Source organism: Bombus fervidus, chromosome 6 (assembly GCF_041682495.2).
Source record: "Bombus fervidus isolate BK054 chromosome 6, iyBomFerv1, whole genome shotgun sequence".
Taxonomy (NCBI): Eukaryota; Metazoa; Arthropoda; class Insecta; order Hymenoptera; family Apidae; genus Bombus; species Bombus fervidus.
In genome coordinates, this window is record NC_091522.1 from 9062814 (window position 1) to 9077172 (window position 14359).

The following is a 14359-nucleotide window of genomic DNA, read 5'->3' on the forward strand; positions in this document are numbered from 1 at the left end:
TGTATAAGGAGTTAATGAACTCTAATAAGTATTTGCATGATGCAATTAAGAAAACAGTAAACATTTGATTGTATTATTTGACACCCTTTTTCTTAATTAATATCCAGATTGTTAAATAGTAAATATGTTATGACTTTTTTGGCTTTTACATAAAATTTAAGAGATATGAGTAATGCAACATCCAGTTACTTGGCATTGTTATTAAAGTTGTTTAAAGGATAGTAATTATTTCAAATGCAAGCTATTCTTGATATGATTTTTATTTAAATAATAGTACAAATTTTCACGCATAGGTCCATTATGATTTGGTTGACTGACTTTTTAAAACTGTTCATTTAACTTTTCATGACACGTATTTAACGAAATTGAAAAGTATGAAGAATTTATAAAGAAATACATATTGGTGAATTTCAGAATTAATGATCTAAGCATGTTTTCACTAAAACAGTAAACAAATAATAATATATCATTAATAGAACTACATTACATAATTCTTTAGTAATGATTCGATAGGATATTATACTCTATAATGGAATAATATTCCAAGATAAAAATAGTATAAAATACACAGTAGAAAAGTACAAATAGAAGGGACATTTGTAATCCATGTAACGCATTGAACGAATAAACTCACATATTGGTTCACATTCGAGATCGGATTTAATTAATTAGTTTTAAAATATTCGTCTCATATTAAAATTTTTTATGAACGAATTTTTTATAAGTCCCTCTTTTGTAATTAAATTACAATTCGATTTGATGATATATAAACAGCAAGAATCCTTATATAACAATAATATAGGAAACAATATTGAATCCCAATAAACATACACGTTATTTCCTTATAATCATGGCACACTTACATAACGATAGGCTTAAATCAATGAAATTATATTACAGTACATTCGATGCAACATGTAAAATAATACATAAATTTTATAACATGTAAATTTGAAAAGGAAGACACTTTAAAGAAGAGACACAGGATAGACTAAAATATAAATCAATTTTCTGAATAATATTGTCTTTTGCTCCTATCATAAAGGTACATTTTCTACGCGTCTCATCGTACATACAATGTTACGTGCTTTGATTTCTACTGCTGCTTAGAATCCTTTATGACATAATTCGTTTACCCTTTCTCATTATCTTCTACGTTATCATAATTTCTATCGTAGCTTCTTACTTGACCGTAAAATTTCGTTTTGTGCGAAATATCTTTCTTTTCTCTTCCCTGTCTTCTGAACAGACACGTATTTCACACAGAAGGTAAGAACGTTTTCGTAATTTGAAAATAGAGTGGCGCATTTACAATTAAAGCGGTTGATCTCAGAGGATAAATATAATAAGTCTATTTTCGCAGATTTCCTCCCCAAAATAATAAAATAATTAATAGAATCGATATCATCCACGATACTTTGTACAAAATTAATGACATTTCCAATATTACAACAATCGATATGTCCTTTCAGGTGGATAAACAAAATACAAATTTAATTCAAGAATCAGACTTAAAAATGTCCTTCGTAACTCAAACTGTTACTTTATTTTACACGTACAATTGAAATGGTTTTATTATTTTAAGATTGCTATTGTACTAAAAAGACAAGAAACTAAAAAAATGTGACTTATACATATATCACGTTCTTCCCCTGTACTTTTCTTTTGTCGCATACAACAATCTACTTTTATATTAGATAATCAGATAAAGATTTTACAGCGGTATTTCTAACTTTTAATAAATTTTATGATACATGTATCTTATAGGTCCTGTGAACGCTCTCACACGCAGTATATGCTTTCACATTCTTTCATAATAATTATTAATTGGGCCTTGTAATGTTATTAAAACATATTTAGTCTCGTTCTGCATTATTTATATAATATTCCGCACTTAACATTCATTATGTTAGAAAAGCGTAAATTTGTTATTCAGTCGTTAGGTGTTGTTATTATACACCGAACAACGGTACTATTTTCTTAACACACAATATCGTTTAATTTAATTCTTCCATAACGATATTTTATTTGATAGCTTTAAAGATGCAATTTTTAATAACAGAAAGAGCTCTATCCTTTCTCGCCTTTCATTAAGAACAATGAATATTTTTGTATTTCTCAATTAACTAGCTACAATCGATTCATTATTAACAATATTTATTTATGAAAGTTAATTAAATGATCATATCTGAGTTAAATTTTTATTTAAAGAATTTTTCTAGAGAAAAAGAAATAGTGAAAATTCTTTTTCAATTTGAAAATGAATTTATTCTACAGAATACATATACAGAATACGTTTTTTCAAATTGAACATCGATATGAAAGAATTAATATGATGATCTTAAAAATTGGGCAAAAAGTAATAAGCTAAATAATTTCACAATTATGTTACAAATTGTTAAATACGTCAAATGGAATTTTATTACAATAATTTCTGAAATTATCGTTACTTGCTTTGGAATGTATAGGAAAACAATTACTAAGTTTCACCACATTAATACTGCCACAATTGCAGCTTCGAGAAAAATAATTTGTTAGATAAGTACACTTTGCATAATCTCTTCTGTAAACTGTGAGAGCTTTTAACGTGATGAAGCAATATGTTTTTATATCTACAAGTATATTAACTTTCTAAGTCTTTTGTAATTAATTATTTAATAATTTACATGTTATTAATTGTTCTGAACTTGAAATCTTTTGCAATGGAATGTTAAAATTTCTTTGTAACGTGTACAAAATGTTCATATTTCATGCATAGATATAATATAAAGAAACAATTCGCATAATTGCTTTCTCGTGAATATATGTTCTTTCATGTTCATAAAAATTCTTCTGTTTTCTTATTTATTAAATACGTAGTCGTAAAATATTTACAGCTTATTCTCTAGCGCTTATTTCTTAGAAATGTCATTTACGTTTATTGATATTTTTATAAACGCACAGCACTTTCAGAACAACCTACCGAGATGTTCCTATTTCTTGCTGAATTCTCCCAATACCTTTCCTATACTTAAGGATATGATATTTATTATAATCTAACTATAAAAACAAAACTCGTATCATCTCTCTTTAATTGTACAAAAATTAAATTCGTTTTTCAGTGTCGCCCAATTCTTTAGGTATTGCATATGCGATAAAACGAATTCAAATGCAGGAATAGAAAATAAACAACAAATATACAGATATGTATGTATAATACTAATTATCAAATTTGAGATTTATATTAAAAGTTCGATGTCAAACAACGTATCTTTGCTTTGTAATAACACTTTGTAATAACATGTCTAAGCTTTGTAATAACAGTTGAACATTTTCATAATTTGTAATTGAAATTATTTCCGAGGTAACAATAAGAAATTATAGCAAGGAGTTTATCGTTTAACCCTTATTCACTTTTTGATGTAAAATGTACTACAATTGCATGGTTTTTACATAAAAAATGGTTAAATAAGAGAGTATAAAATATTCCGTGATGAATTTTATATTATAGCATTAATTAATACTACAAAGTACACAAAATATATGTACCAAAACTTAGATATTTTAAGAAATACAACTGTGTATGTATATTACAAGCTTTTAGAAATGATTGAATGTTACCATACAATAACAGTCATTTTATCTCATAAAAAAATTGGTTAAAATTCAATTTATGTATAAAAAAGACTATGGTCGCTGTATTATACTTGTACCTTTAAATTAACAATAAAATATATTTCTTGTGAGTACATAAAAGATGAATAAGGGTTACCAAGATATTTTACACATATTACTAAATAATAACATAACTAAAGCTGTTATATAAATGAAAACAGGTAATATATTGGCACTTATACAGATATTTTGATACTTTCAGATGTAATCATTCGTCTCTATTTAGTACTAACTGACATTGAATGACTGTTATTAACAATTCATAAAAGAAGCAAAATTCCTAGATACTACACAGTACATTCAATGTGAAAAACCGTGATGTTCGTAGAAAAAGACGATAACAAAATGGGCGGCATAATTATCGTAAGTAATTATATATGTATAGGATGATCCATTTTTATCTCTATGTAATTTTATCTCAAAATGTATGTTAAATCGAGAGCAATTTTGTAGACTTTAGGATCTTAAAGGATTTCTATTATCAGTATTTTTCAATAATGAAAAAGAACAACGTGATAAAATATATTTAATTATATGAACATTTTTAGAAGTCAAAAGTAATTAACTATTCCAAAACTCTGATAAATTCGGAGCTTAATATATGCAAGTACACTGTGTCTAAAATACAGTAGGTCATAGTTGGAGGTATTATATAACATATTCATACACATATAACATATAAATTTTATATTCTTAAAATCCTACAAAGAGTAAATGAGAACAATAAGATTAAATATTGAAAAAGAGTTGGTTAATATCATATAAAATTGAAACAATGTTCTTGAATGATCATCTTATCTATAGAGTCACATCTATCCATTACTCTCACTTCCTTATATTGTTGCTTTTTATGTTAAGAAATATAGATTTTGTTAACTCTTGAAATCCTTCAATTCTTTGCAATTCAACATATTTTCTGGGATAAACAGACACATCAAAAATAGATCAGCCTTTATATATTTATTACTATTGGCACTTAAAAAAATGCCTTGTCAAAATTTATCACTGTAATTATAAATACGTTTGCCATAAATGTAAAATACGAAATACCGTGAACATTAACCGTACGCGCGTGTCGAACCTCTAAATTCGTACTTCTATATATTTTTATACGTCCAGAAATATAAAAATTATCGAGGAAATATTTCTTTTTACAATAAACTATTAAAATAGAATTGTCACCTCGGTTGATATTCGTATTATGAAACTATTACTTGGTTCCAAACATACTTCTATGTCGTTAAACAAACACTTCACATTTCGTAATTAAGAAGCGCTTTTTACACGACATTCTGATAGTACGTTATTATAATTCCTCGGTCTAATTCTAATATTGATAAAAATATTACCTAGATCAGATGACACATCATCTAAAAACAAGGAAGTAAATTGAAACAACAAATGTTGGGAAATTTGTAAGTGTCCCTGCGGACGCACAATACAAAATGTCTCTGTGATAATACGTCGCAGGTGGATGTTCATCTCCTGGCTTACAGTATTCGTGTTTTTCTTTTAGTTCCGCCTGTAAAAAAGAGACACATGAGGTATATACATATATTTAGTCTCTTTTAGTTGTAGGAAAGAGTTGCTCTACTTAAGGGATTAAGTATAATTGTTAAGAACGGTAACTGGGATGATAAATTTTACTATACCAGAAATAATTGAGACCAGGAATATGTTTATTAGACATTTCCGATTTAGAGTGACACCTCAAATCAATTTGTAAAATTTTGTTTGTTCATAGAACATTTTGCATAAGTAAATTAAAAAAAATTATTTTCTCTAATTTGTAAAATATATTTTGAGTTTAGGTGTGTAATATATTTTTTATCTGGCATAACATTCCTTCTCACCTGACATATATCTTTACATGGAGGACAAATTAGAGCTCCTTTATGAAGCCAACCATTCTGTATTATTCTGATAGTTATTTCTTGACCAGCATGATAACACGTGTATGTGTAATTTGCAACCTATACAATAAAATATGTTGAAGAGGATATAATTTATCGATCTTATAGTATTAAATATTGTTATGAATATTTAACAGCCACAGTATAAAAAGTTAAAGCCAAGTGTATCGCGATAGAAAATTGGAAGACCATCGATTTTTATGGTAGCTTATGACGAAAACGACGTTGACCGCGGCTGGCGTATGTTAATAACAATATATAACATAAAATAAAAATAGGTTTATGTCACTGACCATTATATGTAGTCTGCCAGCTTCACATTTATACTGATAACATCCGGAACCCCAATGCTGCCATTGCCGAGCTTGTTTGCAAGCCCTTTCTTCCCACATTTGGTTTGTATGATCGAAGCATCTTGAATGTGGGCCATACTTTTCCAGAGCAAAATTTTTATCCGGATCTGTTCAGAATTAATTCAATTAATAAAATTAATATATTCCATTATATACTATACTATTTATGTATACTATTTATGAATACTATTTATTTATTCAACGTTACGTTATGAAAATTAACAACAAGCAGAACGTTTTAAAACGATAGCTTCTATTTTCATCTTAAACTTGAATATTTACGTAATTCATTAAAATTTGTATTGATTCGAAAAACAACTTTAACAAAAGCTGATGTTTCCTATATTATAGCAGAATAGGATTTCCATTATCATTTGCGATACAACTTACGAGGATTATTCTCTTCGTAGAGACAATGAGAACCTCTAACTACTATATTTCGAGCTCTCCACGTGAACTCCTGAATGTACGGACAATAATCTGCCAGAGATACTGAACCACCATAATATTGTTCCTCCCCAGCTGGTACGTGCGGTATAGAGTCAAAGTTCTAAGAAACAAAAGATCGATACAATACTATCTTTTATCCGTAAAAAATATACTCCGTAGTTAGAGTAATATTTTATTTAAAAAAGGAAAAATTGCAAAAAGGACGATTAAACGTAAGCAATTTCATACCTGGTACTTTTTAGGCAGTGGCAGTGGATATTTAATTAGATTACACAACGCCACCGAACTTCGGTCATCGGTACATTCGGTTTGCAACGGATCCTGTTTTACTTTGTTACAAAAGGGATGAATAGACTTCCCTCTAAAAAACAATAATCTGTTACATCAAAAATATTTAGTGTCTGATCATGTAAATACCTATAGGATAATTTTTTTTCATTTTTAAATAGCATAGAGTTTGTGTTTATTGTATACAATGTTTAATTATATTTATGAACCATTAAATGTTTTATAATATTTAGGTGGAATTATTCCATTAATTGTGAAGACGTATAATTAAACATAACGTAAGAATACATACGATAGTCGCGAAGATTTCGAAGATATCCATTCCTTGCACGACTTCATCGAAAAATCGCAGCCAAGATTTTTCCCCCAACCCAGTTCTTGAGCCATTGAGTAATTTGCACTGTACCATCCAGTGTCTTCCATAAGGGCGAGGGTTATTCTCGAATAAACGGGATTTTGCGTATGTGTTCCTGTCATTGCTTCGTTCTGAAATAATACAACGACAAAAGTATTACAAATCGATATAAATTCGATCTTTTGTAAACAAATTAAATTTATTCCAGCATTACATAAATCAAATATAATTAGCCAGGTGGTTTCTTTAATAGTGGTTTAACGTTACAAAAAAAATATTATTCTAGATAACAATCGTAAAGACACAGTACATAAAAGTACAGTACACTGAACACTGAAACACACAATTTGAAAAGTACACAGTATACTGAAAATTGTACAATCCTAATATTTATAAAGCTGATCAAATTTTATTAAGATTAAAAGTACATTAATTAATTTACCTCAAAAACTCGTTTTTCCCAATGCGTCAGTGCCGTGCCATCCTCCCCCTGATCTTCTAATTCCGCACCTTCTAGTTCTGGACAATTGAAGTGAGCCTGAGCCTCAGCACGAACCCTCGGCGTGACTATCATCTGCATCGACCTTTCCACGTAACCACCGTGTACCTGCCAATATCGTCTAACGACCGTTTTGATCGTGTTTTCACTCCACTGATGCGTTTGTAATCTATATGCATATAACAGGATTAGCCAGTATTATCGGTAAAAAAATTCATCGACATTGTAGCAAAATGATAAAAGATACAACGATACAACAAGGTATTTGAAATAAACATAAATATCTTAATTTCTATGATCAGTCTGCCGATGCTTAATGGGGAAATTATATTTTTATATTACAGACATTTATTTCACCCATTAAATATCATGACGAACACATCATATTATATATATATATATGTCGGAGATGAAAGGACATCGGGGCCTTTCTTTTGGAATGTTTAGGAAGGTCCCCAATACTTTAGTCCAGACCTTTTATTATAGCCGTACCTAAATAATAAAAAATGAGAAATAACTGTTTATGATTCAATCAATCATGTTTGCCCGAGGTTTATAACAGTGGGCTTGGGTTCGAAGTGACATAACGGGTCACTGAACGTAGCCACGGTCACGGGAGGGACGTGTACCTAACAGAGGTATGAAGTAATTGAATAACTCTCCTTAAAAACAAAGATTGACCCGAGGGATACAGAGAGGTACGGAGAGAAATACATAAGGGCAGTTCCACTTGGACTGACTCTCAATCCGATAAGTCCGACTAGTCCAGTGAATAAGTACGTCAAGTCCCAAATCGCAATCGTCATCCCGTTGACCGTGCATTCGTTATCGAACCTAAATTCATCGTCATCGACATCTCGATTATTCAATCACCGCTATCACTTGTTAACCTTTGTAATACATTTGCTTCAATAAATATCATCTGGTATACAAGAACGATGGTCAACAAATAGGAAGATTCATTATACGCCCCGCATTCCAATGCCAACCCGATATATGATTATAATAATAATATATATATATAATATAATATATATTAATATATAATATATATAATATAATATATATTAATATATAATATATATAATATAATATATATATTAATATATAATATATATATATATATTTCTACGTGTTACGTGTTTTTCGTTCTGTGTATTTTTGCATCATTAAATTTCCCACAGATGCAAGGAAAGACATCGACAATGTGTTAATTAATTTTGTATTATGCCAGATATTTAAGATTTAAGATATTATTGAAGATTCTACTTATGAGAAAAACTATATTTTCCCTAAGCAAATGTTTTTTCGAAACGTCTTGTGTCGTGAACCCAGAGAGTAGTATTCGTCATGTTGTAATGTTTAACGGGTTCTCATACTTCCATAATCGCGTAGTTTATCTTTTCTAAAAAAGAAAAATATATCTCTCAAGAACAGTTGGTTGCGGCAACTTTTAACAAATCGTAGAAATCCAGTTCCTGCGGTCTATAAAACTTTAACAAAGTAGAAAAACGCTTACAAAATAAGCGCAATACAGTAGAATTTGTAGAAAAAGATCTCTTCAGATTATCAAGATATATCCTCGTAGTGTCCATTGTATGTAGGTAGACGTAAAACGTACGTACGAAGATCCACACAAAGAAGCTCAAATATGAGAGAATGAAAGCACGCAAGCTTACGGTCAGATGGATCGTGGATACAGAAGGGTAGACGATGGCAAAGAGAGAATGAGATCACTGCTAAGCTACGAGTCAATGTAAGAGAAACGCCAAAAGAGAAGAAGAAATGGCGAAGAGCAAGTAACGTGTTCGTCTGACAAGGCCGGAACCTGGTTCGTTACGGTTCGTCGATTTCCTTGGAACCAAGAATACCAGGAACACAAGGAATTTTCCAATTTTAAAGGCAGATACACCGACTCAGTGTCAGGAGGCGAGAATATGCGAGAAAAAGGACTCGTTGCTGAAAAAGAAAGGAGAAAGACAAAAGGACATTATTGCGGGATGATGGATCGTTGAAGAAAGCGAGCTATTCCCTTCAACGCTAGTTAAACTCGAAGGAAACGGCTTTCTCATGCGATATGTGTACATATCTACATGGCAGATGATATATTACACTTTTATTGAAATTTTTCAAATATAACGATCCGATTATTACAAATAAATGTAATATATCACGGAGAACATAACTTTATTTAACAATACGTAATCGTTTATTAGCTATGAAAGATAACTTTCATGAGGATAGAGATCCTTAAATTTCCCCTGAAATATCTTTGATAGAAAAACGACTCTCTATTATGGAAATGACTATAGATCATCTTATATCTATTACGATTTTTCTATTACTATATCATAATATTAATTCTTCTTATATAAAAGATAACTTCATTCTTTTTATTTCATCTTATAAAAGATGCTTCGGTTATGGAAGAAGCAAAGTACCAATAATTGATGAAATATTTCTGAAGCAGGAAATGGTAGTAGCGTAATAAAGCGACATATATTTACTTTTCGTTTAACATTGGTTTCCCTGTATCGCTTCTCCTTGGAGTTCTAGGCTCACCATTCTCATCTCTGTAGAAAGCGTATAAACTTACAGAGAATCCCAGAGCGTGTAATATCTCGTGTTTCACCGTGCTTAATAATGTTTCTAGTTCCTGTGGCTTCGTGCTTATGCTGTTCGGACACAAATTGGCGTGACCAGCTATCGGTCTGCAAAATATCAAATGAGATTCCGCTTGCATTGAATTCTATCACAAAGAACAATTAAATAAAGAAATATTAAGAATATACATATAAATATATATGTGTAGCAGAAAATAATATACGTATAATAATTTAGATAAATACATAGACAAATAATTTACCTATCTAACGCTGCCTCTGTTTGGCAATGCGCTGCATAAGCCACGGTTAATCCTTTATGGCATCTTGCAGTTTGCATCGCGGATACATAGAAGACAAAATCGGCACCATCTATACCTGGGCCTGCCCTACTTCCTTCAGCAATACCGCAATTATGTCCTGTTGCATTACATGTTCTACAAACCTGTTTATCAAGTAAACGCATTACATTATATTTTTCTGCATCGAATATACTACGAACAATTCTGTTAATTCTACAAGGCGAAAACGTTAATTCTATCTGTCTTAGATCAATCATTAGTATTTATCGTGGAAATGAAATAAAAAGAATAATGAGAAACAGTTAGTGAATCTGTTTAATAAGTCCAATTTCAAGTATTTCTTTGCCAGAGATGATCTGATATGTAAAAAATAACCATTAAATAAATTCGTTCTTAAACTTATTTTAACCGAGAAGGCATAACCCAGGCGTTTTAATGTTTTAATAGGGAAAAGAAGGAAAATAAAAATGTCGTAATTATTATCGTTTCTATCGTCTGTTAAAGAAAACCAAATATAAGTATTCTTGAATTTTTTAATAATTTCAGTTTTGACAATGTTAAAGTTTTAATGTTCTATTTAAACGTCTAGCAACGCGCAGAGCGATTGAATATCTGCGAAATCGCTGTAATAAATCGACTTTGCATCGAATTTTCCTGATATATTTATATATAGATGTTAAGCACATTTTCGATGTCGAGTAATCTAGTTTTGTATCGCGAAACACGCATTTAAAATTGATATATACTTCACAATTATTCACATAGGTGTATCACTTTAATAACTTATTACATTTGAAAGGGCATGTTATTTTCAAACGTTGTTTCCAAAAAGAGAATAATCGAAACTCGCTAACTTTTTGTGCATTTCATAGCCCTCATTATGCACACTATACTTTTGTTGCTAATAATATTCGTGATAAATTAATATTTCAATTTTCCTGACAATAATATCTCCGTGTTTGTTGCTATGGAAATTATTAATTATGTTCTTACGTCAAGATGATCTTCGGGCACGACTACTTCACCGCACATTGTAGTAGTTCGACAGGTATCTATACAGTGAGTGTGATGATCTTTGACGAACACTTGACTACTTTCGCATTTCCTAAAACAGACGAGAATTTAAAAGATAACGTTCTTTATCTTTAAGAAAGACAAACAATAATAATGCTTAAAAGAAGAAAAAAACAATATTGTAAAAATCGCGATATAATCTTCGTTGTGCGTTGGAAGCTCCGCTTGCGTTTCAAGCTTATACGCTATACATTTAAGAGACATGATCGACGTAACCAGCATGGGACAAGTGGTCTGAAAACTTTTGAATAACATCGATCCGTATACTTTTATACGATAAAAGTACATAGATACGTATACATAGTACATCAGGAAGGGAAATACTACAATAGGAGGAAGGATAAAACGGACTCCTGGGGAAAAACCGACAGCGAGGGTATAAGTGCACTCTGTTACATAAACGTTCACGATCGAGAAGTATTCCACGACACGTAGAAAAATATCGTTATTCTTGACGTTTTAGATTTTAAAGTTTGATGCGAGTATGTAGACAAAGAACTTGAGAAAGAAAGTGAGATTCTTCTATTTATCTTTTGACTTACATCGACAAATCTATAATTCCCCGAGGATACATTCAGCTACCACGATCACATCCTTTTTCTACGTACAACCATTAATTAATTACACGTATATTGGAACTTTTAATTTCATATCGTGAAGGAATATAAAAATTCTGCAAATTACTGGCAAGCAATCGAAGAGTTCCGCGCATCTTTATATGGTTTCACGAGCGAAGGATGTAAATAACGAAATGAATGGATACAAACTTAGGGACTCGAACGACTATTGATTATCAATTAATAAAATGGATGGCTTCGAGAGTTCAGTATTCTATCGATGCAACTGATTTGGCTTGCCCTGTAGAGTTTGTAATTTCAAATATCGCGTTTTCTTCGTAATCACATTAAATACGGTAGCCGGCTTAGTGAAAAGCGGGCTTATGTAGTTTAGATCCCGGGTCTTGATACTATTCGAACCTTCGACGGTTTCTATTATATCGTCCTCGATGGGTTTACAGGTCTAAAAGCCCACGAAATTACATAGAGACATTTATACAGGTAGTTTATAAATATATAGGAAATTTTTCACAGATTCATTTTAAACGTCAACACGGTATATGTATTTATTGTTTTATACATTTGCAGATACTTTAATCGATATTATTAATGCTGAAATTCTCGAATTAGGAATAGATTTCGTGCACTTGAAAATTATCAAACATGTGGCTATAGCATTGATGTCTAAACGCGTATCAATTATTATTTATATTTATATTATATAAAATGTAGCAAATAGATGTATATGTATATGTTAAATATAAGATAAATATTTACCAACTCTTTGCTTTTCTCTTTCAAAGAACGTTTGCTATAATAATATTATTATAACATTTCTATATATAATTACAGCAGATGATAAACAAATAATATTCCCGAGGAAAATTAATTTTAATCTGATGCTTCCGTAAAAACGATAACAACGGTGTATATAGATTATTTGAAAGGCAAATACGCTTTCGAATTTTCTTCTTTCCTCTTTCTACAAGCAGAGAAAGAAAAATGTGTGTAATTTCCTCGAATAACATGTACCGGTATCAGCAGCTTCTCGAAGCCCCTGAAATTGCAAGATTTTATCTCGACATGAATGTGCCCGATGTCAGCGATAGAAAGACGGTCGAAACCTTTTGCTTTTTTCCTCCCCTTCGTCTCCGCGATAACTGCCAAGCCAGAAAACGAAGAAAATGGATGGGAATGGGAGATTTCGTAAAGGAAAGGGTAAATTGCCTGGAAACTGGTTAAATATTTACGGAGAGGATTTTCTCTTTATGAACTAATATAGCGTGCTCGATTTTAAGGGCCATCGTTAAAGCGATATTGAAATCATAAATCCAAACGGAATTTAAAGGCGCATCGGAAACTTGATGGCACTTATGCCGTTGGCAGAATTTTCCAGAAGCTCGGCTAGAAGGAAAGAGAAGAAGGATGAAACCGATAATGAAAGAGACTGCACATGACGGGTAGTCGTATAAAAGTGGAAGTTATGGAGAAGCAGCTGTGGAGATTTCAATGATTTAAACCACAGATTTTCGGCCGCCAGGAATCCTCCAACTGATCGTACATTACGTAAATTGATTCGAGCGACCGTGCGGTGATCAGATTAACGGATTAAGCGTTATTCAGTCTGGATGTAACACGGTGCAATACGTTACAGCGTGAGTATCTTTGTAACTGCTAGGAAGAATTTTTCAATTTCAAAAGATTATTTATCATTAGTACGTTGTTTCTAGAATTTTAAATTGGATTTACTACGAAAATATCGTATTAAACTAAACTCTTGTTCCATGTACATTCCAATAAGATACAAAAGATTCATTGGTACGTACGTTTATTGGCAATTGGCTATTTATTATCGTACAGCGGTTATTTATTTATTATCACGGAAAAAGAAAGTAATATCGAAACGATTGGTAATTTTTTGCATTTAACACTAAAACTACCACACCAACCAAATTGATTGGTTTTACAATTTTATTTTAAAATTCCTACTTCATGTTATATTTTTTCCACAATGATGTAATGACTTTTGCAACGATAACTAAAAGAATAGTATAATGAATTTTATTTTGTGTTTTATGTATTCAAACTGAAAATAATTTTACATCAAGGCTACTTATACCAATACCAGTCAAAATGACTGGCATGTGTCAAAGTGTAGAAGTGTCCTGCAATCTATTTATCGAACCCCAACTAACCAGTTTCTCCGTTTTCTACAACTTGCCACGCGGTTTTTTAAATTTTTACTGCGTATCATTCAATATGATGATATCAGCTATCAGGAAAATTCCGGATCGATGATTGGATCGTTAGA

At 31.0% G+C, this 14359-nt stretch overlaps 1 protein-coding gene across 2 annotated transcripts in view; it reads right to left on the reverse strand.

The window, feature by feature from the left end:
• Window positions 1-244: 244 nt before the first annotated feature.
• Invadolysin (leishmanolysin-like peptidase, invadolysin) overlaps window positions 245-14359 on the reverse strand; it is a 210228-nt gene continuing 196113 nt past the window's right edge. Inside the window, exons 6-15 of one of the 2 annotated variants that reach the window (XM_072006045.1) lie at window positions 11411-11522; window positions 10379-10560; window positions 10020-10223; window positions 7456-7681; window positions 6951-7144; window positions 6599-6731; window positions 6311-6470; window positions 5861-6027; window positions 5508-5627; window positions 245-5176 (exon numbers count right to left, since the gene is read on the reverse strand). In XM_072006045.1, the coding sequence (XP_071862146.1) occupies window positions 5021-5176; window positions 5508-5627; window positions 5861-6027; window positions 6311-6470; window positions 6599-6731; window positions 6951-7144; window positions 7456-7681; window positions 10020-10223; window positions 10379-10560; window positions 11411-11522 (1654 nt within the window). In that variant the 3' untranslated portion in view covers window positions 245-5020. Of the gene's footprint in view, window positions 5177-5507; window positions 5628-5860; window positions 6028-6310; window positions 6471-6598; window positions 6747-6950; window positions 7145-7455; window positions 7682-10019; window positions 10224-10378; window positions 10561-11410; window positions 11523-14359 lie in introns of both variants that reach the window. The other variant, XM_072006047.2, reaches the window with a different exon arrangement.